The 27,770-nt window shown below is 35.0% G+C and overlaps 2 protein-coding genes across 2 annotated transcripts; both read right to left on the bottom strand.

Moving 5' to 3' along the window:
• Positions 1-817: 817 nt before the first annotated feature.
• Positions 818-17,615, bottom strand: LOC7458925 (ferredoxin-dependent glutamate synthase 1, chloroplastic/mitochondrial). Its single transcript, XM_002322587.4, has 33 exons — positions 17,135-17,615; positions 16,462-16,774; positions 15,354-15,796; positions 15,143-15,274; positions 14,466-14,564; positions 14,049-14,119; positions 13,563-13,659; positions 12,444-12,536; positions 11,787-11,932; positions 10,749-10,908; positions 10,475-10,585; positions 10,136-10,351; positions 9,213-9,370; positions 8,457-8,586; positions 7,985-8,043; positions 7,767-7,872; positions 7,528-7,624; positions 7,121-7,236; positions 6,809-7,006; positions 6,487-6,597; positions 6,030-6,269; positions 5,842-5,940; positions 4,891-4,986; positions 4,598-4,795; positions 4,444-4,518; positions 4,180-4,308; positions 3,979-4,077; positions 3,548-3,690; positions 3,375-3,468; positions 2,288-2,526; positions 2,112-2,190; positions 1,495-1,578; positions 818-1,378 (listed from the first exon to the last, which is right to left on the bottom strand). The coding sequence occupies exons 1-33, from the start codon at positions 17,399-17,401 to the stop codon at positions 1,214-1,216; spliced, it is 4,863 nt and encodes a 1,620-aa protein (XP_002322623.3). The 5' UTR covers positions 17,402-17,615; the 3' UTR covers positions 818-1,213.
• Positions 17,616-22,267: 4,652 nt separating this feature from the next.
• LOC7464101 (phosphatidylinositol 4-phosphate 5-kinase 4) lies at positions 22,268-26,251 on the bottom strand. The gene is made up of 8 exons (XM_002322586.4): positions 24,832-26,251; positions 24,432-24,599; positions 24,163-24,328; positions 23,953-24,069; positions 23,637-23,830; positions 23,315-23,445; positions 23,141-23,213; positions 22,268-23,024 (listed from the first exon to the last, which is right to left on the bottom strand). The coding sequence occupies exons 1-8, from the start codon at positions 26,040-26,042 to the stop codon at positions 22,736-22,738; spliced, it is 2,349 nt and encodes a 782-aa protein (XP_002322622.2). The 5' UTR covers positions 26,043-26,251; the 3' UTR covers positions 22,268-22,735.
• Between the last annotated feature and the right edge of the window lie 1,519 nt (positions 26,252-27,770).

Below are 27,770 nucleotides of genomic sequence, written 5' to 3'. Positions count from 1 at the left end.
ATCTCTAATGTATATATGTAAAATTTTTTATAAGCCGACTTATATTCATTTAAAATTCTTAATTGTATACTTTGAAAAATAAAAAGACTACCAATAGTATCACATGATTTGATATTTTTATATAGAAAAAACTCAGATTGAAAAATAAATAAAATCTGACATAATTTAACTTTTATATTAAAAATAAACTTTTAAACAACTCAAGGACATAAAAAAGAATTTATCCTATGTCAAAAACATTTTTGTTGTTTTATATTAAAAAAAAACATGCAACATATATTTTAAATAAAAGTTTATAATACAATCTTTTATTTGGTATGGTAAACTTATTGTATAAAATTTTTATACGGAGATTTTTATTGAAAAAAATCATCTTTAATTTTTCTATCTTCGCTTTATATAATGATGGCATATGCATAGAGTTTACATGTTAGACATATAACTTAACGCATTCATTATATTATTTATCGGGTGTCAAGATAATAAAAATAATAAAAACAATTAGATAATCAATTATGTTTTGCATATAAAGATGGATATAGATACCTGATTCTGTATCCAATACCTTCCTTTAATGAAGCAAACTTTAAGTCCTACTAAATGCAGTTTCTAGAATCATAGAAAAAATGAGAAAATATTACCTTTTTTTTTTTATAACTCGAGCCTTAATGGGGCTCTCAATAAACCGTAAAAGAGAAACAGAAAATTATGACAGCATACATGTTATAATAGGAGTCCTGGGTGTGTTCAGCATGGTGTCCTCGGTATCTCAAGCCCATCATTGTCGTTGCAATCACTAACCTTGCATTCGTCGGGAGGAAAAAAAGGAAATTCATTATCATGAACTTTGAGAAAACAATGACCAGCGAAATGAAATCAAACGTTCTATTGCCAAGTATCAGAATCTTGACAATGGTGAAAAAACTTTTAACTTGAATTTACATTTTCTGCCACAAATCACTATACAATTTCTGCAACAATGTGGAACCTGGATGCTCGAAAATGGATGTCTGGGATGCTCTTGGGTGATGTTAATCTTTCTTCGATTACAAAACCTTCATCGCCAAGGATACCAAGCATTCCGGGGATCCCCTATAAATATGTGGAGAATTCCAAGTCAAGAGTTCATCTTGTTTATATTTGATCTGTACAGGTTGGGGTTGCAAATTCGGGTTTTATTGGCCGGCCTCCAGAGTTTTCTCGCAGAGCTATCTTATGCAGATTGCAATGATGTCACTTGCCCAGCACTGTTTGCCTCGTATGCTGCACAAGCCTCTGGGGTGTCTTCTTCACTGGGTGGTACTAGCTGCCAAAAGAGTGGTAGATTTGTGTCCCACTCCTTCAGGATAGCTGCGCCTTTGCTGCTCCCGGTTTTTTCCTTCATCCGGCAAGCATGTGTCAGTAAACCATGAATGGAGAAATAAAATGGAAGTATATCTTGTTTTTTTCTGTGCATCTGTGCGCACATGAACTAGTTTTGTTCAGTGTACTTACAACGTGAGCTTCAATAAGGCTCTTTAGCTGCATCTGGCCAACAGATGCAGTTACTCTTTGGACCTTCACTATCTCTTTATTTACCTGTTCACAGTTAAAACAGGCAAGATTTTGAAGCTTTTTAAAAGACTGGACAACAATAAAAGTGATTTTGAAGCCAAGTGCCAGTGAAGATTTCAGGGAACAAGATAGGCATTAGGAAAGAGCAAAATAAGATTTAACTGCGAATGATGTTGTTATACATGCAAGGAGGCTTTTCCCATGGTCTGAAACGATGTCCTCCAGAACACAGTAGGGAGAACCTTGACACTGCACTGGGGTTCATCCTCCATGGAGGCAATCAAAGGAAAATAACCCGATTGCATAGTGCTTTTATAGTATCTAGTGTGAAGTGTGTTTTTCCATGCCTTCAACCTTACATTACTAGTGTAAGCAGGATCATATTTTTCAGAATTTTTCCCCGAGGTTTGTGTGTGTGTGCTTGAGATGCTGATAGTGTCAGAAAAATGCTAAGAAACAAGACACCATCCTTGTAGTTAGTGCTAACCTCATGGAAATCCAATTGAACTAAAAGAACAAAATTTGCAATGGTAAAGTGTGTGGATCAGAGCACAAACCTTGGGCATCAAAGTGTCATCCTCATCAAGAATGTAAGCCAAACCTCCAGTCATCCCAGCAGCTACATTCCTACCCACTCTGTGACATGGAAGTGTAACAATGGGTTAAAATTATAACCATTCTCTTCTAATTGCTTGACTAGAAGAAAAATGTAATGTAGAGAGACATTACTCACTTTCCAAGTACCACCACACAACCACCAGTCATGTATTCACAACAATGGTCTCCAGTGCCTTCAACTACAGCTTGAGCAAGTGAGTTTCTGACAGCAAACCGCTCCCCAGCTTTCCCTCTGACAAATACTTGGCCACCTGTAGCCCCATACAAGCAAGTATTCCCGACAATAGCTGCATCCTCAGGAACAAATCCAGTGTTCTCCACAGGAGTTACGACCAATTCTCCTCCAGCCATACCCTAAACGCATTTACAACTAGTTTCAGAAACCACAGTTCAGCAACAAGAATTATAAGGTGTGTTTGAGAAGGCGGTGCAAACTGCGTTCCCTCAAATTTGAAAACACACCCTTATGTTTGGAATTGTGGTAGCGGTGGTAGTTCAAAGTGCTTTTTGCTTAGAAATACATTAAAATAAAGTTTTTATTTTTTTAAAAATCATTTTTGACATCAGCACATCAAAACGATATGAAAACATAAAAAAAAATTTCATTTTAAGCAAAAAAAAAAAAATTCAAAACTTGAGAGAACGCTATTTGCACCGCGTTCCCAAACAATCTGCTGAAAGAGCCTGATTTATTGTGATAGTGGTTGCTTTTCAAAGTACTTTTCACTTGAAAATGCATCGAAATTATGTTTTTATTTTTTAAAATTTATTTTTGACATCAGTGCGTTAAAACGATCTGAAAAAACAAAAAAAAATTGAAGCAAAGAAAAATATATATATATATTTTCAAAAGCGTTTTTGAAATATAAAAACGAACACATTCCTCATAAACAATCTGCTAGCAGGATTAGCAAACTATATTAGCTTAACATTGAATTATCCAAATTGAAATTATATTATCATTTGAAAATCAATGTGTGCTCACAGCATATTCATTATGAAACTCAAGTTAATTCAACAGCAGCAAAATTTTAATTCAAACCATCTAGTCAAATTTCACCACAATTTAGAACCAGCTCGCAAATACATGAATTGAGAAACTCTCAAGGCATGATGGCTAAATCAAATAACCAATACACATTTGAATTCAACATCAAACTTGTCAAACAACTAGGTAGGAGTTGAGATTTTTCCCAGCATACCTTCCCCACGTAATCATTAGCCTCTCCTATTAGGCGAATGTTCATTCCAGGTGTCAAAAAGCATGCAAACGACTGCCCTGCACTCCCGGTAAACCTGTTGCCATGAAGATAATTTATTTAAATTGCATTTGAATGAAACTGTCAATACTTGCCATCAGGAAGTCACATCTTACGTTATGTTCAGCTGCCCAGCAAAACCAGTGTCGCCATATTTCTTTGCAACCACACCAGCTATACGCCCACAAACAGCCCGGTCCACATTGTATATTTTTATGGTTTTATTGACAACTTTTTCATTATTAATAGCATCTAGAATCTGGAAAAATAAAGATATTAGTTAGAAGTATGGCAGCAAATAGTAAGGCACACTACACTTGCTTGCATATAATTGGTATGGTCTGTACTACCATCAAAGAATCACAACTACCATAACCAAAGATAGCCCATGGAATTTTCTCAATGTCTTCCAACAAAAATATAGGGGCACACCAAGACCTTCTCCACAGGGACCAAAACCTTTAAGCAAAGCTCACCCCCTAAACCCCTTTACAGCTGAAGGCCATTGATTCAAAGTTGAAAATTGAAATATTGATATGAAGCATACCTCTGGATCTGCTAGAACAACATCATCTAAAACAGGACCATTGGTGTGAACATCTTGATTCCTGATATCAGTACTTCTCAGTTTTGGTAAGCCTACACTCTGGACAAAAAAGTCGAACCAATGTTATCGATACACAGGGCAGAGCAAGTCCATGTCAGTAAAACAAATGGCAGGAAGTTATGATACTCTTTCAATACATACCGACATGATACAACTGAGATCAAGATGCTGAGTTTTGACAAGAGATATATCTCGTGGTCTTAACAAATCTGTATGCCCAATGATATCATCTAACTTCTGATAACCCAATTGTGCCAGCATGCCTCTTATCTAGTCCGCATAAGGAAATGCAACAAGAATCAGGACAAAGTTTTAGATATAGTTTGGAAAATTTCAACCAACCAGAGATAAAAGAAATAACTTCAATAATTCCATTAAAATTATAATGGCAGAAAAAGAGATTACCTCCTCAGCAACATATAAAAAGAAATTAACAAGATCACCAGGGATGCCAGGAAACCGAGCACGTAGTTCTTCTCTCTAAAGGAAATTCAATTTCAAAGAATAAGTCACTGAAGGGATACACAGTATGCAAATCCATATACAGTTCCATTGGTACCTGGCTGGCAACACCAACAGGGCAGTTATTAGTGTGACAAATGCGGGCCATTACACATCCCGTAGCAATCATTGCAACGGAACCAAATCCATACTCATCGGCACCCATTACTGCAGCCATCATGACATCAACTCCGCTTTTGAAGCCCCCATCAACCCTAAGGATCACTCTTTCTCTGAGCCCATTCTCAATGAGAGTCTGTAAAAGATTGCCATTGATCAAAAAAGCACACAGAATGTATGAGAAACAGATCACAAGGATTAACGTCCTATTCACACATGAAATATAATAACCTGATGGGATTCTGTGAGTCCAAGTTCCCAAGGTCCACCAGCATGCTTAATGGAACTTATGGGGCTAGCTCCAGTTCCACCATCATGCCCTGATATCTGCAAAGAAAATAAGATATCAGATTAAGCATTCCCCAGTCCCCACTACTTTTGTGAACGTAATCCAAAACCAAAATATTTTTTTTAAAAAAGAATTCTCCAGCTTTCCATATGCCCATATAGAATCATAACATAAACTTTCCCTTCAGAAAATAATAGTAGTAGTAGTAGTAGTAAAGGAAAGTACGCAAGAAAGAGGAGACAGGTGAAAGCTTCTGCAATAGAACTTGATATTTAGTTACATCACTGGCAAATGATGTGGACTGTGTGGAGGGGTATGGTAAGAAAAGAGCGGGGTTGGGATGGCTAGGAAAATTTGATCATTTCAGGAAAAAAAAACAATCGGTATTCTAATTTACCACTAAACATATACAGAACACAAAAGATTGAGTTCTTCTAGCTTATAATGTCAGAATCATGGAAACCAGTTACAAGAAAAAAGAAAAAAAAAAGTGTTATTAGACTTTTGCTCTCCTCTAATTCTTCTTTATCCCTTCTTTCTTCTCTGCATTATTTGTTCTGGTTCATCAATTTATGCTTAATCTCCCTTCTATTTTCAGTCCTACATCACAACATAGTTTAACTTCTGACCTTAAACATCTACCATACTTTATGCTTTATTTATTTATTTATTTTTATTTTTGTCTTAAGAGAGACATTTCCAAGTATAATAGAGAATCACTTTGTTTAACGAGCATGTTGACCAAAAGAAGGTGACCTCTTAATTAGCAGCCAGCAAATTACTTGAATATACCAACTTTGGAAGATGCTAAAATAGCATGGAGATGAGGAGCCACAGAACTATAAGACATATTAAGGTGTAATGGGCATAGTCAATGCATCATGAGAAGATACCTGTATAATATCAGCATTACCCTTTGCTACCCCAGATGCAACTGTGCCAATACCAGCTTCTGCCACAAGCTTTACAGAAACCTTAGCCTTAGGATTGACCTGTTTGTTCAGCAGGCATTGAAGTTACAATATGGGGGTATATCTTCAAGTGAAGAATGCTTGCAGATCAAAATAGAGTAATCGATCACCTGATGAAGGTCATAGATCAATTGCGCAAGATCTTCAATGGAATAAATGTCATGGTGTGGGGGTGGAGATATAAGCGGAACCCCAGGTTTTGAATTTCTCAGCCTTGCAATGTATGCACTGACTTTCTTCCCGGGCAACTGGCCACCTTCACCAGGCTTGGCACCTTGTGCAATTTTGATTTCTAACTGATCAGCATTGACCAAGAATGTTGGAGTGACACCAAAACGTCCTGAAGCAACCTGAATAAAATGCAACTAGTTGTCAAAAGATAATTCACATACCAAGATGTCATGGTGAATGGCAGGTCTAAGTTGACTACTTCAAAGAGAACACAATTTCTCTCCTAAACAGATATCATTAACATTTTAGCCAGGCACTCATGATCTGCTAAAAATATTAGATCCTCTTTCACATGAGGTTAAGAACTTATTAGAAAATGCAGGTCAGGATCATCACCTGTTTAATAGCGCTGGTAGCAGTATCACCATTTTGAAGACCTTTAAGATGTGGTAACGTAGGAGAGTACCCATCAACAACATCAGTAAGTGGGCTCCAGCGAATAGGATCCTAGATGACATAATATTGTAAATGCTTTAGTCTCCAATATATGTTAAAAAAGGACCAAACAGATGTATAGTTCCATGCAGAGCTGATGATTCATTACTATTATTTGTCTGTGCATGCCTTTGTGTGATTCATAAAAAAAGACAGAGGTAAGCAATGAACAGACTAAGTGATAAACAAAACAAACAAAGAGAACTGATCTATAAAAGCCTACCTCACCACCTTCCCCTGAATTAGATTTTCCACCTAATCTGTTCATAGCAATGGCAATTGCTTCATGAGTTTCTCTAGAAATAGCTCCAAGCGACATCCCACCAGTGCAAAACCGTTGAACAATAGATGTGGCAGGTTCAACCTTTCCCACGGGTATTGGAGCACGATCACTTTTGAACTCAAGAAGATCACGAAGAACCTACAATTGAAATGATAGCAGATTTTAATTACATGATTATAAAATGCTGGTTTCCAAGAGAATAAAATAGAGTTCAAAAAATTAAAACATAAACTAATTTATTTCAGCACTCACATTCACAGGCCGGTTAGACAAATGCTGCTGATAAATAGAAAATGCATTTTCACTCTTTTGGCGAACAGCTTTGTGAAGCAGCTTTGACATCTCTGGATTGTTTCCATGATATTCCCCTGTTATAAAAGTTTTTATAAAATGTAGTCTTGAGAACAGTTTTGAGGCTGTGTAAAATAAATCAAGCAAATTCAAAATGATATCAACTTTGACAAATCTGTAATTTAGTGTCATCCTAATGATCTAGTGAAATTTGAAGTAATTTTTACAAATCACAACTGCAACCAAGGTATTGCTTCGCTTAGTGCTATAAACATTGACTAAAATTTCAACCAGATCTTCTTAATAGTGATGGAAGCAACTAGTAAATGTCTGTGAGATGTAACTGACATATTCATTGGTTGTATTACCTCCAGGTCTGAATTGTATAAATCCATAATTTTCCAGTCTTTTAGCTGTAGCCTGGGAGAAAGCTTTCACCCAGAAAGACAACGTCTCCCTTGCCAACTGGAAAGAGAAAATGGAAATCAACAAAAAAGCAACTTCAAACGTGAAGTTAAAGATTGAAAAAGGATTAGAACATTGGAAGTTAACTACAACAAGAAAGAGTACAAAATTTCCACCATTTAGTTTAACAAGTTCAAATTACCTCATCAAAAGTTGCTCCACCAATATTTGAAACACTGCCACAGAATGCTAGATCAACAATCTCCTTCCCCAATCCATAAATCTCAAATATCTGCGCACCACAATAACTAAAAACAGAAAACAAACAAGTCAATTTACCCAGTAAAATTTACAAAGCATCAGTAAATTGACTTCCAAAAAGTTGAAAAAACCAAAAAACTGGAATTTCTGAGCTTGTACCTTGAAAGCAATGAGATGCCCATCTTAGAAAGAATTTTGAGAAGACCAGATTTAACTGCCTGGAATAGAGAAGAACAATCAATACAATAAGCTACACGTTAGATGCAGCAATCTGGTAATATTTTGGAAGATGAAAGCCATGTTCTTATAAAGTTCTAACATTTAGAACTGGAGGACAAAGTAATTTTTCTGATGCACAAAAATACATAATTGTAAATCTTGAACAAAAAGGTTATACTAGATGAGAATTGAAACTCTATAGTTCACATAGCCTCAAACATTTTTAACAAATGAGTGCATAGGGAGTACTTACAGCCAATACAAAGAAACTACAATGAAGCTAAAGTACTATAGTTAGGCACTGAAACACGGCAGTTTTAAGGTATGAACATCACTTGGATGTTTTTTCTTTCTTACACTGTGTACCTAGTGAAGATCTTAAAACAATTTATTGTTTCAAGGATGTACTCACCTTGCAAAAATTCTTTTGAGCTTGTTCAATTGTTACAGTAGGCATCTTGCCATTCATCATCAGATTCACAGTTCTTTTATTCAGGCGCCACTGCCGACATGTTTCCAGTGCCAAGTACGGACATATTGCACTGAAAAAAAAAAAAATTATTTAACCAAATATTGTCAATGCAAGCGACAGATGTGAGGCAATAACATAAGCATATTCAGGTTTAAGGGGATGAACTACGAGTTCTTACAAGATTCAACACTAAAAGGAGAAGTCAAAAAGTGAAACTGATGCAAACAGGATACAAAGAATTCTGACCTACTTTGACAAATGGCATTTAATAATTTACCTATTTTGAAGCGATTAAGATACACAAAGATATGATACTTAACTTTATACAAAAAATTATTTTAGGTGAAAGTGAATATTTTCCTGTATCCTACAGCTTTAATTAAGAATAACTCTTCAGACATTTGTAAATGGTACAAAAAAACGTGTCTCATTCACAATATAGACTTTATTAGTATTCAATATGTGAGAGTACAATATCTAGGGCTCCAAGAAAATGTAACCCAAACATATGGGAAGTAACCTGGTATTGTTTTTATATTTTAACCTGAAGGGAGGGAAATTGAAAACATATTACTATAAATACTTTAAATATCTTCAATAACTGTTCCATCCACTATTTTTAGCATAACCAAAATCTAAGAAGAAAAGGGTAAAAGCATCATCTACAAACATTTCATGTAAAGAGGAAAACTTAACCTAGCACCATATCCAATCAAACAGGCAAACTGATGAGTGCTAAAGCACTGAGCAGTGTCAGCTACAATTGAAGTTGACATTCGCAAACCATTCTGAATAAGATGCTGATGAACAGCACCAACAGCAAGAAGAATTGGAATTGCAGGCCGAGTGGGTTCCTGAAAGAGGAAAATGATTGGTATCACTCAGAATTAGGAGAATAACACGCACTGAAGTTTCCTTGCATGCCAAGGATGACTGAAAAGTGGAAGACAGGTCAGGATTTATCAGCTCCATAGCACATCCATGTGGAAGAGAAAGCCTCAACAGCATTCAGAACTTACAATTTGTGTATAGCAAAGCTTAAATATTCTCCTACAAAGAAAGATATGAAAACTAGAGGAGCATCCATGTGTTACATTAGAAAACGACGAATTCATAATTGATTGCGATCATGAAACTTTACACTGGCAGATGGCGTGATGTAACATATAAAATTTCAGTAGTCCAATTCACTGTTAAAAAATCAAGATGGAGCACGATCAACAAAAATGCATGAGCATACTAGTGGTACCCCAAACTATCAACAGAAAAGCACACATGATTACATTCAACTAGTGAAATGATTCTCAATCAGGAGAGTCGTGACTAGGAGTACAATCAACAATGTTTTCTTGCACTTTGCTGCATCCAAAGAGCACCGAGATAAAAAAGTAATTGGGGAAGCATGAGAACCGAGTCAAAAATAGTTGCTGAAAGTTTACTTTACAATCAGGAACTATAATTAGAAAACAAGGCCGAAAAAGAAACAGCAACCATTCAATGACCTTGCAATCATAACACCTAGTATATTTTCAAGGAAACTGTTATCAGTATTAATTGCTTTTAACACAGTAAATTCCAAGTTATTGCAAATGAAAAAGGGAAGACCAAAGGGTAATTACCAGCTCATCAGATCGGTCGGAGAGAACAAGTAATTGGGAACCATTTCTAACAGCTTCATCAGCTGCCTCACAAAGCTTAATTAATGTTTTCTCCAAAGAACCCTCAACCCCTTTGCGTATATCAAAAAAGGTTGGTAAAACTTGAGGTTTTAAGTAGGGATCCTTCAGTAACAATTCAAGCTCTCCTTCATTTAGTACAGGACTAGACAAGATAACCTGGAAAAAAGTGACAAATTGTTTGAGTCCACTCAATATATGAAATTACTAACATGCAGTTTGTAGCAAAAGCATTATAAACATCATTAGGTACACTGGGCAAGTAAGGATGATACTCAGAACCTGTGAAGCATTTTCTGGTCCAACTTCCAAGATGTTTCTTCGCTTTCCAATATTGACTTCAAGAGACATAACTAATCCTTCTCTGAGAGGGTCTATAGCTGGATTTGTAACCTGCATTCACGGAATGAAAAACAAACTCAGCAAACAATATATGATTTCAAATTAAATTGGTGTGATAACAAAAGGCTAGTGCATTCAGAACCCCACAGATGATTCTTAAAATCATAAAGCACAGCTAAAAATAAATATCAAAAGGCATGTTCAAAGTTCAAACCTGTGCAAACCGTTGTTTAAAATAGTCATAAAGCATATGCGGCTTTTGAGACAATATCGCCAGTGGAATATCATCTCCCATGCAAAATGTAGGCTCCTTCCCTTGCGAAGCCATATTCTCAATAACCATTTGGACATCCTCGCTGGAGTAGCCGAATGCCCTGTTCTCATGACAGTACAAAATAATGAACACAAACCAAAGTGGTGAATACTACTAATTTAAATAAAAGTCTTTTAATATTAGGCAAATCTTTCGAGTAAAAGATATCAGGCAATGAGTAAAAGATATTAGGCAATGCGTTCAAGTGAAAACTCAAGGAAAGGAAGGCAGGGAACAAATATGAGAGTTCATGTATGTCTGCAAACCTCGCCCACCCACACGCATCAACACACACATATAATGTACAATATGTCTGCAAAACTAAATATAAAAGTATGCCTGTACACGTATGAGAGTCCAATCACCAAGATATAGTACATGTAGATTATACACCTTTCAATTTGTCATAGTAAGTATATCCACGAAGATCTCTTAAAATATAGTTAAAACTGGTCTTGAGAGTTGACACCTTGTAACGCAAGAAGCTCTCAGAACTTAATGAAGCAGTACACAAACACACACACACACGCACACGCACACACCCCTTTAACTGTGACCTCACTTTCAACAAGTTTTCACATGGCAAACTGCTCAAGGGTTTTGGAAACAGCAATATGGTAAAGCAGTTTCGAATCTTACATGAGGTGCGTAAGAGATAATCAAGACTGTGAAGTCTCAGTGGACCTACATGGGCCATGGTGCTGGACACAAGCCGCATGGTTTCATGAGATAAGTCTCTACATTAAACTAACAACTTTTTATACCTTGATAGAAACCGCAACACAAAATCCCTAAGTCAATTAAGAAGCATATAGCCTTGAGTAAATGCCAGATATAACTATCAGCTATGAAAAGTTAAGCTTTCAAAAAAAAAAAAAAGAATAATCATAAATAATTTATAGCAGATGATGATACAGCAAATTAAACAGATATACTTACTGTTGGCGGTTTAAAGTTACTTCATTGTCCATAACTGTTGCGGAGAGGAAGTTTGCAGGCTTCAAGGATCGCAGGTTTTCCTTGACCCATTTTCCGTATGGATTTAACAGTGCTACTCGCTTTTTTACTTCGGTGTTCTCATAAACCTGCAAATAAAAAACTGATCAATAGTCAAATCTAGATGTGGGTTCGAAGAATTGCCAATACAATCACAATGAAAAGTTGCCAGCAGCCTATTATGTGTAAAATTACACCAAATCTACCTAAATAAGAGAGAGATCAGCATAGATAAAGGCAATAGAGTAAAAAATAGCATGCATTTCCAGCAATGAAATATTACTTCATAATTCAAAAAATCAGACAGTAACATTAAAGAAATTTCTGAATCCACTAACAATGTTGATAGTCTTATAAAACTGAAAAATAAAATTAGGCATTATTCTTAAAAGTTTTCTTCTATTATCCATCAAATACATTGATTTAGAGAGAGAGAGAAGCTAACTACAGAAGAAACACCTCAGAAGTTACAGTAAACTGGCATAAAATGATATATAGTAGATTAAAATGGTTGTGGAGTTACAATGAACTAACTACTTCCAGCATCATTTACCTTATAAAGGTATCAAGTACAAAAAAAAAACTAAAATGTGCACAAACCTGGCCACCAGGCAAATCTACAGCTATCATCATTCCGGGACCTAGACGGCCTTTCATCGTTACTTTTGATTCATCCATTGGTACAACCCCAACCTGGTTAATAAAAGGTACAGTTTTCTTTTAAGTGCAGAGATTGCAACAAAGTAGACCATGTTTAAGAGAAAATAAAAAATAGGAAATATTAAATTAATCAGATGCATGTCAAATATTCAATGATACAATTCAAAATATCTTGCGCAACTGTTTACAGAGCAAACATGAAGCCAAATGGTTCGCTCCTCCAAAGCTAACTGATGTGAGAAATGATCTACCATGATCACAACAATTACATCAAATATATATATGCAACATCATTTCAAACAAAATCCTACTAGTTCAGGGACTGAAGTAAGAGAGAATTGGGTTTTTTCAGCAACTATTCAAGTGAAAGAGGAGATAATTTCATTCTCATGAGATCTCAATTCATTGATCCCACCCTAGCCAGTGGAACATGTTCGTTATATTATATAGATAGATGTAGAAACAAAACTTAAAACTTAGGCACAGCAAAAGGAAACTTCGGAATGATAATGACATCAAACACCTAGATATGGCAATCAAAGTCAGACTTATGCTCATTTCACAGTAGATTCCATATTATTCAATAAAATTTGACAAATTATGTGATATTTATTGCACAATTTGCTTTAAAAGAATTTCTTTAAATATTTTGCAAGAGTTTCAATTAACAGTGCAAGCAGCCTTAATGTCAGTTATTTATTAAATAAAAAGTTAGTCTAACCAAAGGAGGACTTTGCGATTTAGGCCTGATGGGAAAAGACTGCAGTGAGAAAGAATCCATAGCTGGGATCCTAATAACCCAAGTCAAGCCTGGTCCCAGTATCAAAACAGGTCACCATTAAGCCATGACTTATCAATCATAAATAAAAGTTTAAGTGATTTTTACTACGATAATGTCAAAAAAAAAAATTAAAGAAAAAAGGAAAACAACAGACATTTCAGGACCCTAAGTCAACCAAATTAACAACACCGAGATTGCATATTGTGCTCTAACATCCAGTTTCCTTAGAGATTATCAATCATTGAGTACTTTCAATTTATATGATATGTGGAACACACCTCAGATGCAACATATACAAAATTGTCCACTGTCCGCCAATATCTAGCAGGACGGAGTCCATTCCTATCGAGACAAGCCCCAACTGTCTTTCCATCACTACGCCATTTGAAATAAAATAATAACGGTCAGTAACAAGAACTGAAAAACAAATATAGAATAAACAATAAAGCCCACGACAAACCATCAATATTCTAGGCCACTAGCTATATGTGCATATACATGTGCATGCACCTGAATTCATTTACATTTGTATAAGCAAGCACATTGTTGTTTTACATCATTACTGACTCCCAAGGCAGTTCTAAGGAAAAACCTGATATGGTATTACAACCTGGTATGTAAAAAATGAAAACCAAAATCAAGGACACTTCCTAATTGTCGGTGAGCACATCAATAATCATCTATAGCCCTCTACTATTGGTCCCTATGAGCTACCATCAACTCCTGGCGCTCCAAGATAGTACAAGAAGTCTGTCAAAATTTACCTGAATAAGAGTAAAGCAGGTCCATCCCAAGCTTCCATCTGACCCTTGTAATAATCATAAAAATCTACAACCTACATGGAACCAATAAACTATGCATTGCCTACAAGTAATTGCAATAAAATTATGAGGGTAAATTTTAACTACAATCACAATCTATTTCAAAAACACTACCAGCACCAATTTAAATCAAATTAAAAACACACGAGAAACAACCAGCATATTTATAAATCAAGGTTGAAAAAAAGAGATGACCGCCGAAATTCTAGAAGCAACTAAGTCCAAAATAGAACCTGCTAAATGGGAAGAGAGTTATGACGCCTGACCCGATAAGTTATGTGCTAAGGCTTGGTTCAATTAGTTTAGCATTCAGAAAGAAATATTGTCAAATTCAACTTGCAAATTACCAACAGAAAATACCTCAGGATATTTGATTGTCAGAGTTGGATGATTTTTATATGCCTCAGGGACAAGAATCATCAAAGCCTCCTCAGGAGCGCGTCCACTCCTTATTAACAGCTGAAAAGGTGAAGAGCAGAAACAAATCAAAACACAGAAGGGTTACATAAGAATAGCTAAAGAATATGGGAAAATTTACCAATTCTAATGTACTAAATTGAGTCTACAGCACATACACTTCCCCCCTTTGTTGTGCTGGCACCCCATCACATGTATCGGTTTTAGTTATAAATCCTGGTGATAATGATTATTTATCAAATAAGCACCCATGTACGTTTCCATTTAAACATGGGAAAAGATGGTCAGGAATCATTCCTTCATAGTACCAAAACAAAGAGTCACAACATTATCAACTTTCAACTTTAAGCGCCAAAGGTATCCATAAAGAAGTTGTCCCAGCTAAAATGAGATGCGCTGGATTCTGTACGATCAAAACTTTAAAGACTCTAGCCAATAAATTTTCCTTGTTCGCTCCTTGATAGTAATATCTAATGAAAGAGATGTGAGTAGACATACAATACTCACAAGTGATCCCCACAATGATACAAAAAAGGAGATAGAAAATAGGAGAAATCTTCTAAAGTAGCCGCGTATGATGGTTGAGGAAATCATGTAAGCATAAAAGTAGCAGCTCTTACTTCGGCTGCACTGTCAAGATTTGCTGAATCTGATGCCTTTGGGTTCCCATAAGGACGAATTTCATTTTCACGACCATGCCAAACCGAAGATTTCAATGAGGTTTCTCGAGATTGCATCCAATTCAGGTTACCCTGTGTGCATTTTAGAATCAAGATAAGAAGATGCCTCAAAATGCTAACTACACAGCAGTACTGTAGAGAACTTTATAACCTGTATGGTGTTAATCTCTCCATTATGACCAAGAAACCGCATTGGTTGAGCAAGAGGCCATCTGGGACTAGTATTTGTGCTATACCTTCGATGATAAATAGCGAAAGGTGATTTGTAGATATCATTCTGAAGGTCAGAATAAAACATCCCAAGAACTTCAGAACGAAGCATTCCCTTATAAACAATTGTTTGATTAGACAAAGAGCAGAAATAAAGCTCATTCCCCCAATTTGCTGAGTTCGCCGCCCTTTCAATCAGCTTCCGGCAGATATACAGTTCACGTTCAATGTCGTCAACATTCTCTTCTTTAATAACTTTAACAAATACTTGTTGGATGTTGGGCATGGTTTCTTTTGCATAAAAACCAACTACGGACGTATTTACAGGAACGGACCTCCATCCAAGCACCTCAAGGCCCTCTTGTTCAAAAATATTTACAATTGCTACAAAATAATCACAGTGTGCAATCAATCAAACTGATGCTAAGGTAAAAAAAAGCGTCAGTCATGCACACTAAACTGCAACAGGTAAAAAAAAGAACAAGAAGAAAAGGAGAGAGTGAAGGATACTTACTACAAGATAGAAAAGCAAATATATACCCCATACATTTTTAGGAATGAAGATGGAAAACATTATCCCACACTCAGTGCATACATGAATCTTAAAAGATATCTGCTCTATGCTTCGCTGCCAGGTATATTTATCTTTACCTAGGCAGAAGTCTACTAGAGAGAGAAGACCAACTGAAAATTATGACAAGGGTATTGGGCCAAATCACATTGCTAAGAAAGAAAACCAAAAGAATAGTGCATCAACATAACAGAAAGAAAAGTGCAATCTTCTTTTAAATGAAATACAACACTAAAACCAAATTCAACCCATTGTCAAAACAAAACCTCAATGCATATCATTCAGTAAACTAAAAATGCACCATTCTACAAAATATCAAAAGTGAGAAAACGAACAAGCACTATCCAACACATGAACTCAACCGGATTCAAACCACTTCATGCATGCACCATTCTACAAAATATCAAAGGTGAGAAAATGAATAAGCACTCTCCAAACACGTTAACTCAACCGGATTCAAACCAACTCACGACATTACCTTTTTTGGCTTCTTTCACGAGGTTATCATCTTTAGGGAAAAAAACCATCCCAACACCAGTATGCGACTTATCAAAAGAACCAATCCCTTCACTCTCAGCCCATTTATCAAATAACTCCCACGGAATCGAAGTCATCAGTCCTGAACCATCACCAGAGTCATTATCTGCTCCACAGCCTCCACGATGTTCCATACAACCAAGAGCCGTAAGTGCATCCTTGACAATCGCATGGGACGGCTTGTTTTCCAAATTCGCAATAAATCCAACTCCACATGCTCCTCTTTCTGATATTATATCCTCCAAGTTTGCTACCTAAATTTCATAACAAAATAATTAAATAAAAAAATTGAGCCGTATGGAACAGTATTTTAAGCTACTGTTTCGTTAGCTGCCTGCATTTCTTACTCTTCAAATCAAACAAACAACAAATAAATATGATCATCATCTCTAATAAGCAGCAACAACAAAAACTAGTATTTTAACGGAATCAAAATGTTTTTTATTTAAAGAAAAAGCCTAAAATTCATTAAATATATTAGAAATGAAATAATCATAAAAAAATATTAAAATGTCAACAAAACCAAAACGAACACGTCTCTTGAGAAAAACAGAAAGAAAAACTGTATTTCAGCGCAAACAGCAAAACAAGTTATAAGGAAAAAAGAAAAATACCTGCGGTTTCAAATCAGGAGGAGGAGGATACTGCGGAGAGATGTTTTGACGGTCAACACTGAGAATGGCGTGGACCGGACTGGAGTTCTTTTTAATTGAAAATCGAGAGAAACTCGAAGAAAGTCCTATTCTCCTTCTAGTTCTCTTCGATTTACAGTAGAGTCCAACGAAATCAACAAATAACAAATTCTTATTGAGTGAGTTCGGTCTTGTAGCATTGACGAGTTGCGGAATCGGGGAGACTACTGGTGATTGAAGAGAAGCCATGAGTCAGTCAGTCAGTGAGCGAGCGAGCGAGAGAATGTTTCTTTTTTATATATTTTTGAGATTTTTGTGGGTTGGAGAATCGTGTGGAGGAGAAGAAGAAAAGAGGAAGGTTTTTGTAAGAGGTGGATAAAGAAGATAAAGGACCGGAACCACCCGCTCCTCTTCTCTTTCACTTCTCACTCTCTCTGGCGTCTATGTCTACTTAACACTCTGCCGTCGCTCTCTCTCTCTCTCTCTCTCTCTCTCCCGTCTTCGTTCGTTTTTTGATGTTGATTTTCCACTTCTCGAATCTGACGTGGGGATTACATGTGTCACGGCACATAAAGGGTTGATGTGTTTGGCTGGTTTATAAATATAATTACGCATATTCGAGAGTTTCGGAACTCAAAAGCGGAAATAAAATCTTAAGAGAAAAAAATAGATGGAAAAGGGATTTTTTTTTCTATATGTTATTGTTTTTAACATAGTTTTTTATTTCAGGTCATGGATAGGAAAAAATAACTAAAAAAATAAAAAATAAAAAAAATTATTTTAAAATAAAAAAAAAATTAATGGATTTTTAACCAAGTTAATGAGATTTTCTTTTAACAAACTCAACTCTTCTTATTTGTTATGAGATAAAATCTGAATTTATTTACACTATCAAATCAAGTTTTATAACAAAGATTTTAAATTTATATTCGTATAAATGTTTTGACTTGCTAATTAGTTAACAAGAGATTTGAGATTTGATATGCAAATTTTGGTTTGGACGGGTAAAAATTAATATTTTTGAATATGGAGAAAAAATTTAAGAAGTTTCTTTTTTGGTTGTTTTTTTGTTACTTTTCTTTTTATTTTCTATATATTTTATTTCAAGCACAAAGGTTCCTCTATTTATAGAAAAGTTAACGTTGTTAAGGTAATTCAATTTGATTTTAATGAGTTAGCATGTGTCTGATAATATGATGCAAATGTATTTTTTAAAAGTATAATGTTTTGTTAGCGTTGTTAATGTCATTCAATTTGATTTTAATAAGTTAGCATGTGTCTGGTAATACGATGCAAACATATTTTTTAAAAATATAATGTTTTAAAAATTATTTTTAACATTAAAATGTTAAAATTATATAAAAAAAACTCCTGAAAAAATAGCAATTTAACAAAGAAATAATTTAAAAGGCATTTTAAAAAAACTCAACTTTGATCTATTTTTAGATAATATTTAGGTTTTAAACAATTATTATAAAGTTATTTTCATCAAATGATTTCATTTGTGAACATGAAAATCAATCAAATTAGTGATTGAAATATATTAAAATGATAATTTTTTTATGTTGAATTCAACAATTTTTTTTTCCTTCACAAATCAGGAACTAGAAAATTAAAAAAAAGAAATTTTGTACCGAAATCAAATTTAGAAAAACACGAGGAACTGAAAGATTCTAATGTTTAATACTGATTAAATTGAACTTTTTGCACCATCTTTAAATATACCTTTTACTTTTGACACCTTTTCTATATTTATCCTTTTACTTTTGATTTTGTTTTTGGCCAACAAATACAAAGTAATTGACTAATAATTTTGCAATTAAAGAATTTAATTGATAAAAAAAAATTTAGTAACCACGATGAAAAGGGGAGAGAATAGTCATGTTGAAGTAATCTCATCAAAACAAAAAAAAATTAAAACCATCAAAAGAGAAATGAGGATTTGACTTTTTAGATAAAAATTAAATTAGATTTGGTTTTTAAATAGATTAATTGTTCATAAAATATTTTTAATTTTAAAAGGATAAAATATTTTTTTCATAAAACATTTTTTTATGATATTTAGTAAATTTTTATATTGCAATTTTTTATATCTAACTCCACTGCTCGGTTGCATCTTGTGTGTTTACAATAATGTAGTGAATAATGAAGATTGATGCATGCATGATACGTCATTCACGTGAATGACGTGTCATGCATGCATGGACGATTTATTTTAAAAAATCAAATCTACCTGCACAGAGCCCAATTATGTTTGACTTACTATTATAATAGATATACTAACAAATACATGGAAGAGAATGAAGGCAAATACTCTCTCTCTCTCTGTATATATATACACATATACATACACATACACATACATACACATACACATACACATACACATGCAATCTTGTAAAATGTTTTTTATATAAACTTCAAAACATTTGTTTGCAAGAAATGTTTGAGAATATAATAATAATTTATTTTTATTTAGAAATGTATTAAAATAATATATTTTTTATACTAGCATATTAAATAATAATAAAATATAAAAATTTTAATTTAAAAGAAAAAAATTAAAAATTTTAAAAACAGGCTACTAATCAGCTATACATGTGATATTTATTTAATTAGGGATTCGTGAATACAATGCATGCATCAAAGTCCTAGGTGTCCAATTCTCATTGGTTTCAAGCAGCCATGACTGTCTCCACCGAATTAAACCACTCGAGAAAAACACAAGAACATTAATATAGATGCAGGTCTTGTATTCTCGTTGACCAAATAAAAATAAAGATAAAAAGGAAACGATTATGTGTTCCTGTGGCACTGGAAAATGGACTTCTACAGGCTCTTAAGAGCCAACCATCCAAAATCAAGGACAGTTTCCTTAGCTCCTTCCGTCACAGAAACTTGCAAGACGCAAGTCCTTTTCATGACCCACCACCAACATATCTAACACCGCACGAGTTTCATCCACATAAACTCAAATTCTTGGCAACCTGGATTGTGAGGTGATGATGCTCCGATTGATATATTTGAGATAAATTTAAAGGCTATTTTTTAAAATGTTTTTTATTTAAAAATATATTTGAGATAAATTAATTCATATGTCCTCTATATACCGAAATATATATGTAGAAAGACTTAAAATCTTAGATTTAATAATTCTTATCCTTACTATTTGAACCAACCAACCCTAAAGGCAAAAATTATTATTTTCTTAATATACTTAATAATTATATATAATCAAACCAGGCGATGCTAATTGCATTGTCTAGATGCAAGGACAGTGCATCACAATACTCCCCTTTTAATTTGTTGCTGTGGTAATTAATCATATTTATAAAAAAATCCAATTCAATAAATAATATAATATACTCAAAGGAATAAAATGCCCCAATTTAGCTTCCTCCACTGAAATTCAAGAAAAATCTCCCACAATACCATTCACGTTTTTTATTCTCAATTCAAAAAACATGGTAACAAATTCTTATCCAAATAAATAATTCAATTTCTTTCTTTTTAATTTTATTCTACTCTATTTAGAATTTTAGGGTTTGATTCGCTTTGCTATTTTTCTTTACTTTATTTATTTTTTTAACCTCTTCAATCCCTGAAATCAATAATTGATAATCCCAAGCAATATTCTACTTTCATGTTGGAGCGTGCACACAAACATACAGAGTTTAAAGAAAACGGTGAATGTTTGCCCTTTTAGAGAAGAAATATTTGATTTAGGTGTTATATTTGCTGACACGCTAACCAGATTTTATGCCCTTCAAATATTTAAAAGCAGATGCATTTACCTGCATTGTGTGGATCATCCAATCTACGTGACTTGGCTGAATGAGTTTCTTGTTTCGTAAATAGCTTATGCCAAGATTTGAGGTCTCTATGAATGGTGATCAGGGAGGGTATAGGACGGGAAATGAGAAATTTCTGCCATTGATGTTTCTTTCTGATGGATGAATCGGCCTATGATCTGTGAAAAGTAGGGTTTGCCAATGTCATCTGTTCGGTGGAACGAAACAGCAGCTATGTTGCATGCATGTTTAGAGGAAAGCCAATATGTCAAAAGAATGCTACTTATTGCCATAATTCCTGTGAGGTGCAGCCAGATTCTCAAATGTAGTGCCTTCAAGTTTTCAGATCGAGTTCAAGACAGTTTGTCTGTGCTGCTATAAAAACTCAGAAGCGATGTACTTTGTCGAGGTTTATGAATAAGGTTTATGTTTGAGATGTCAGACAACAATAAACAATTAAATATATATTTGAAGTCTTGTGTTTTATGATGATTGTGTAAACTTGAAATTGCCTCTTCATGTTGCCACCCCCCATGGTCACTGCCCACCGAGCTTGGATATACTTGTCATTACATTCTTTATTCATCTGCTATCTTTTATGGACGCTACGTGAATTGCATTGAATCGCAATGGTTGCATGCAAAACTGCATGCACTGTAGGTGAGAAATATAAAACAAATTCAACTGGATCCAAATGATTTGCGTATTGAATAGGATTGAATGTTGTTTGCATATTCAAACTTCTCATTCCTAGCCGATATTGTGAGGTTTCCGCTCAACAATGTGTTACTACAGTAAAGTAAACGAGTGGAAAACTATTTGTTGAAGGTGATTCCTTATTTTCTTTCATGGAAAAACACGCTTACCATTCATATATAAGCGAGTTTTCGTTAGCGATTGAAGGATAAGATTTTAAATCCATAATCTTTCCTTTCACACAGCCACTTACCTAACAAAAACTTTGCATATGAGTGTGGAATTTGGATGGAGGAGCTCGATGATGAAGCTTTTATTAAATCTATGTAAGCTTCCATATATATTTCTTCTTCAGAAGCACTAGGATCCGCATTTGAGCGCTTTTGCATTGCTGGCGTGCAACACCTTTGTATTGGCTATGCCACAATATTTTGATAGACAGGTGAGGGTAGATCTTAGAGAAAACCAAACATGCTGTAGAAGTGTATGATTTGGCCACTACTTGATACAATCTATAATTGATATATACTAGATTTCAAAGGATGAATATTCTTCCAATTTGGTTCTTCTGCAATGTAAACCAGATGTCGATTCATAAAAATTCCATGACAACACTAATGCATACACAGAAATCTGAACCAATTCTGCAGTTCAATTCAAGAACCAATGCCAAAATCTCAGGGAACTCTCTTTTTTTAAGAGAGAAGAGTTGATCAGAAACGAATATGATGTAAAAAAGTTACACGGCTGGAGTCTATTTGCCCATCTCCTGGCTATAACATTTGCTATAACTTGCCAACAACAACAACAAAGCCTTGATCCCCAACTAGTTGGGGTAGGCAATATGTATCTTTTTGCACCACTCCGTGTGATCATAAACTTGCTTCACCAAGGTGCATAATATATATCTAATTACATAGAAAGCAGAGAAGGAATGAACAAATCAATGCGATAACTCGAAACTAGACTCCCATTATCACACTTGAACATGCAACAACAAATTACAGCCTGAATCATAGATTGGCAGGGACAGGCCTTCCGCTGGCAACCAATGACACAAGACTTGTAAGATACTGGTGGTTTTAATGTTAAGCCTTCAAATTTCTTCCTCAAAAATTTTGAGTAAGAAATCACGAAATCGCCTTGAATATTGCTTAGGATCGACAGCTGAAATTGAGGTTGGATCATATTGGATGGACTTATATGCATGCTCTAGCTTCTTGCTAATGTCATAGTCTTGAAGTATGTCAATTATACCAAAGAACATTACAACTTCATAAAGCTCTCCAGTTGGCTCTCCTACAAGAAGATACTCACAATCACTTCTTCTTACTGTTCTTTCAGCTCGTGCTGGCATGTTTATACCCAATTTGATTCGAGACCACCTGCATTACCCAATATACAGTTAACATCAGCATGTAACTTCTTTGTCTGAAATTTGAATCATAATGGTTCAAAAACCTTAAGATTTGTGTAATGGTCAAATGAAAAGGTATTTTACATGTCAGGGTCTAGAAGAAGCTGATCCATATCTGCTCTCGAAAGGCGAGGTCCATCGTCACTTTCAGTTTCGCCTGCAGATTAAGAACTTAACTGTGTCTTGCTTGTTGAGAAATAAACAAAGTTTTATTTGAAAATCAAGCCATCATAATCCTGAGAAAGGATGAGAAATAACCTGGAGGTGTCCGCATTCCAGAGGTAATCAGATCTCCGTTTGGTGATACTTCTCTAAAATGAAGACCCACCAAAAGACTATAGTCCATAATTCTCTCCTGTTCAAGAAGCTCACAGTCCCTATCCACTTGCCTGTAAAATCAATTACACACGCCCAACAGAAGTACATGAAGGGAAATATAAAAATAACATTAGTCCCTATATGTTGGTTCCAGGAAATCAAATAAAAAGAAGAGAATTCTACCAGTCCTTATTAAATCTTAATTAAAGCTGCTAGACTCTTAGTAATACGGGTTAAATACACTTAACAGTTAAACTATCACCTGCAAAACTCTTGAAACCAAGCTTTCTGTAGTCTGAATATGAAGTTCAGATCAAGGTCTTTGAGGATAGTGGTTGCTTCAATCTCCGATTCTGGCTTATCCGTGGTTCGACCAAGGGAAGATCCTTTCAGGTCGAAGCGTCTATGGATGGTATATTCAGAACAGAAGAGATTTCCCATGATGATGAAGCGTACCTGGATCATATACTGAATTATATATTTTGCTACACTAAAACACATACTAATGTTGTCCTTGTTGTTTCATGTGAATTTCTAGCTGAATAAGTTATTCTTCCTAGCATTGGTGGCAAATATACCTTCTTCTGAGCAGTCCCATTTAACTTAACACAATGCAGACCATAAAATTTGGTCACTAAGGTGTTCTCATAGGACCTGACATGGTTGTAATAGGCAGGAAGCATCCTTATAAGCACCTGTACCATAAACCAAAATGTAATCTGACCATGGCTAATAGCTAGAGTTGATTTTCAAACAGATATATGCATGCAGAAAACTTCATGACTCACTTTTGCTTCTGATTTTTTCATTGTCTTTATCATGTATCGATCATCATTCGTCAAGTAAAAAAAACTACCACTTTTTCCAGGAGATGAGAGCTCGCGAAGCGCGTCATTTCCGCAGATGGATAGCATGTAATCTGCTGGATCCACCTTGAACAGTTTCCTCAGAGTCCTGAAGAGGGACAGGATTGGTGACAATGTTTGCTTTTTAAGCAAGGGAATCGGTGAACAAAACAGAAGAAACAGCAGCAGCACATATAATGCAGAGTCTATACCTGAAAACCAATGGGCAGTAGTCCTTCCATTTGAATTCCGTTGACTGGTGCGGCGGAGTGTATTTGCTTCCTTCTGGAGGAAATCTGGTCCATACTTTTTCCTTAGGATCAAAAGCTGAAGCCTTCAGGTCAAGGGATGCAGATGGAGCAGGTCTTCCAACAGAATGCCTGTGCAATCACTCCATATCCAACAATGAGTAACAGAAGAATTGAAATTTGTACAAATGCATCCTAAGATTCCCTGATTGACCCATCTGAGGTAGCCTCAGGCGGCAATATAGGTGATTAGCTTTGACGAAATATCAAGAAAATTGTAACGACCATACAAAATTTTTGTCAAAACAAGAAATGAATAAGCAGCTGAACTCCATAAAGAGAGCCTTAAAAATGTAAGTAATACCTGATTCCTAGCTGTAGATTGAGCATAAGTTCATAATTCTTATGCCCTTTGGATATTGTCTCTCCTTGTCTCTTACAAGCTTTCGGTAATCTCATAATTGGCATCATCTTTGGAATCCCTTCCTCAGCATTTAGACCCAACAAATCAGCATCCGAAAATCTCCCACGGTCACCAGCAGTACTAGTATTATCCTCTCCCTCCCACATATTCATCCTATCAAATGCCCTCTCTATGCCCACACTTACCCTCCCATCAACAGACATCCTCCTGGGCTTCTCTCCACCACCGCCTTTCGATGAATTCCAAACTGCAAGCTTCTTCTGAGATGGCAATACTGAAACCCTCTCCCCGGGACAAACCTGAGAATCAGACAAATGAACCTTGTACACATCCTGAGGATCCCATTCAAGACCTTCTACGGATGACTCTGAAGGATAATAAGTCCCATTTTGTTCACTTGGATCCTTACTCCAATTCCCCACATAAAAACTCCCATCAAGCCATTTGAATGTTCCATTCCCTTTAGGCAAACCATCTTCCCAATTCCCATCAAACTTATTCCCATTTGTCCACACAAAACCTCCCTTACCACACATTAAACCATTCTTCCATTCACCAACATAATGGTTACCATTCTTCCATTCATATTTCCCATTTCCCTCTTGAAATCCGCGGCGCCATTCGCCATCATACCAATCTCCATTCGAAAAATGCTTTAAGCCATGACCATGTTTCATGTTCATAACCCATTGTCCTCTATATGTATCCCCATTAGACCCGGTATATGTACCAATCCCATCCATATATCCACTCTTAAATTCTCCCTCGTAAGTAGCTCCAGAAGGCCAACTAAACCTTCCTCTCCCCATCGTTTTCCCCTTGTACCACTCGCCGACATACATGCACCCGTCGGTCCATAAATATTTGCCTTGTCCATGAGGGAAATTATCATACCATTGCCCTGTATAATAATCCCCATTAGGCAAAATCTTCTCAGCATGGTAAGGCTCCGCCAAGTTTCTATTATCATTGTCATCATCATTATCATCCTCGGCATGAGCTATAGAGATCGTACCAAAGATGCTATTTGCTCGTTTCTTCGCAGCTTGAGTCTTGCGTATCGTGGCCTCCCATGCCCTAAAAACAGTGCTTTGTTCTTTGCTCATTTTTTCCAATGCCTTGCTCTTCACGTTAATACACGAACATGACATGAGATCATGATGATGAAAATTAAAAAAAAAGAAAAGAAAAAGAAAACGTAGTAAAATCAAAATATAGAAACGGGGTTAAGTTTTACTATCAAAGAATGTTTCATCTTACACCATTTCCTGTTTCTTTTTGTTTTTGTGAAGGGAGCGAAAATAGCTATTGAAACTAGGAGACGCTCCTTTTTCTTCTCAAACCAGAAACAAATGTTGAGTTAATTTTTTTCCTCCACATTTTATTTACTTTATTTAATATTTGAACTGTAATTTATTCTTACGCTTGAGTGCACCTCATTTTTGTAAAAGTGATGGTGTAAATGAGACATCTGTCACATCTTGGGACTAAGAGAGAGATTAATTTATAATCAAGAATATCACTCTCACAATTTGACCTAATATTGGAGCTATGGTGGTCTTAACCCTAATCCCTAGCTTATGATTCTCTTAAATTAATCTGTATCTATATATATTATGATACCTAATAAGGATAATTAGTTGTCTTGTAATCTAATTAAGAAAATCTGAACTCTGCATGATGAATTTTTTTATTATATGAGAACCCATCATCTAATTTTAGTTTGTGTACAGAATCATGAACTAGCTAGCGATGATGCTCTTGCAGTAGTTAGGGATCAAATTAAGGGGTTAAAGAAAATATTAATTCTCTCTCGAGCAAGAAAATAGAGATGAGAATTGTTTATCTCCTGCATCCTCTAAACACGGGAACTTGGAGGGCCGAGAGAAATTAAGGGACCTTATACTATTCTTAGCCCTTTGGGTGTTTTGGTACAAAAGTAGCTTCTAATTTTTGTGACTCCACTTTTTATTTGGAAAATAGTTTATAAACAAACTATATTTAAATGTTAAAATTTAATAAAACTAATCATTTATCACGTGTCGTGATAAAATAAATACTGTATTTTTTTTTAATATTTTACTTGTTTCAATAACATTATTTATTTTTCTTAAATTCCCAACTCAAGAATCTTGAGAAAAAATAGTTAGTTCTATTAGTTACTTTATCGATTAAGAAAACACATTTATGAAAAAATAAAACTATTTGATTAAAGAAATTAAGATAGGGATATAAAATAAATTTATTTCTGATATAGTTTTAGAGTGAATATTTGTTTTTTTAGTGGATTTTTTAATGTCTCCTTCTCTTTCGTCCCAAAAAATTAATTTTATTTTTTTTACAAAAAATTAATTTTATTTATATATTTTGAATCGTTTTGATGCGTTGATCTTAAAAATAATTTTTTAAAAATAAAAAAAAATATTATTTTGATGCATTTCAGCATGAAAAGTACTTTGAAAAGTAACCGCAACCACACTCCCAAACAGACTCGTGTTTTTAATGTTTTTATTTTATAATAACAAAAAAACCACTTAATTTTTATTAATATTAATGACATTGAACACCATTTATTATAATTCTTTAGATAGAAAAACTCTCTCGTTAAAAATGCCATAAGGTCAAAATTATCAGGAATATATGGAAGGCTTTAGAAAAGGAGATTCTTGAGCTAGCTAGTACCCGTAGCCTAGGCAGGAGCAATCTACTAGGAACTTTTTATATATAAAAAAAATAGCTAGAAAATCTCAGCTATCTTTTTCTTTGTATTTAGGCAAAGGGACCCCCAGGAAAAGATGTCACGTGACTCCTATATTTAGCAACAACAATGTATATATTTTTATTAATATATTATTATCAATTCGATTTCACTTTATGAT

The sequence above is a fragment of the Populus trichocarpa genome, chromosome 16, assembly GCF_000002775.5.
Source record: "Populus trichocarpa isolate Nisqually-1 chromosome 16, P.trichocarpa_v4.1, whole genome shotgun sequence".
In the NCBI taxonomy this organism is placed as follows: domain Eukaryota; kingdom Viridiplantae; phylum Streptophyta; class Magnoliopsida; order Malpighiales; family Salicaceae; genus Populus; species Populus trichocarpa.
This window is presented reverse-complemented; position numbering and strand designations above follow the sequence as displayed.

Bases quoted from the DNA above. Each gene is read 5' to 3' on its own strand.
- LOC7458925 (XM_002322587.4), bottom strand. From the start codon at position 17,401: ATGGCTTCTCTTCAATCACCAGTAGTCTCCCCGATTCCGCAACTCGTC. The intron at 16,775-17,134 runs GTATTTTTCTTT...TATGAAATTTAG, and splicing joins CTCCTGATTTGAAACCGCAG to GTAGCAAACTTGGAGGATAT. The intron at 1,579-2,111 runs GTTTGTGCTCTG...AACTGTGAACAG, and splicing joins ATGACACTTTGATGCCCAAG to GTAAATAAAGAGATAGTGAA.
- LOC7464101 (XM_002322586.4), bottom strand. From the start codon at position 26,042: ATGTCATGTTCGTGTATTAACGTGAAGAGCAAGGCATTGGAAAAAATG. The intron at 24,600-24,831 runs GTATTACTTACA...GTGATTGCACAG, and splicing joins AATCTACAGCTAGGAATCAG to GCATTCTGTTGGAAGACCTG. The intron at 23,214-23,314 runs GTTATTTCTCAT...CTTAATCTGCAG, and splicing joins TGGAATGCGGACACCTCCAG to GCGAAACTGAAAGTGACGAT.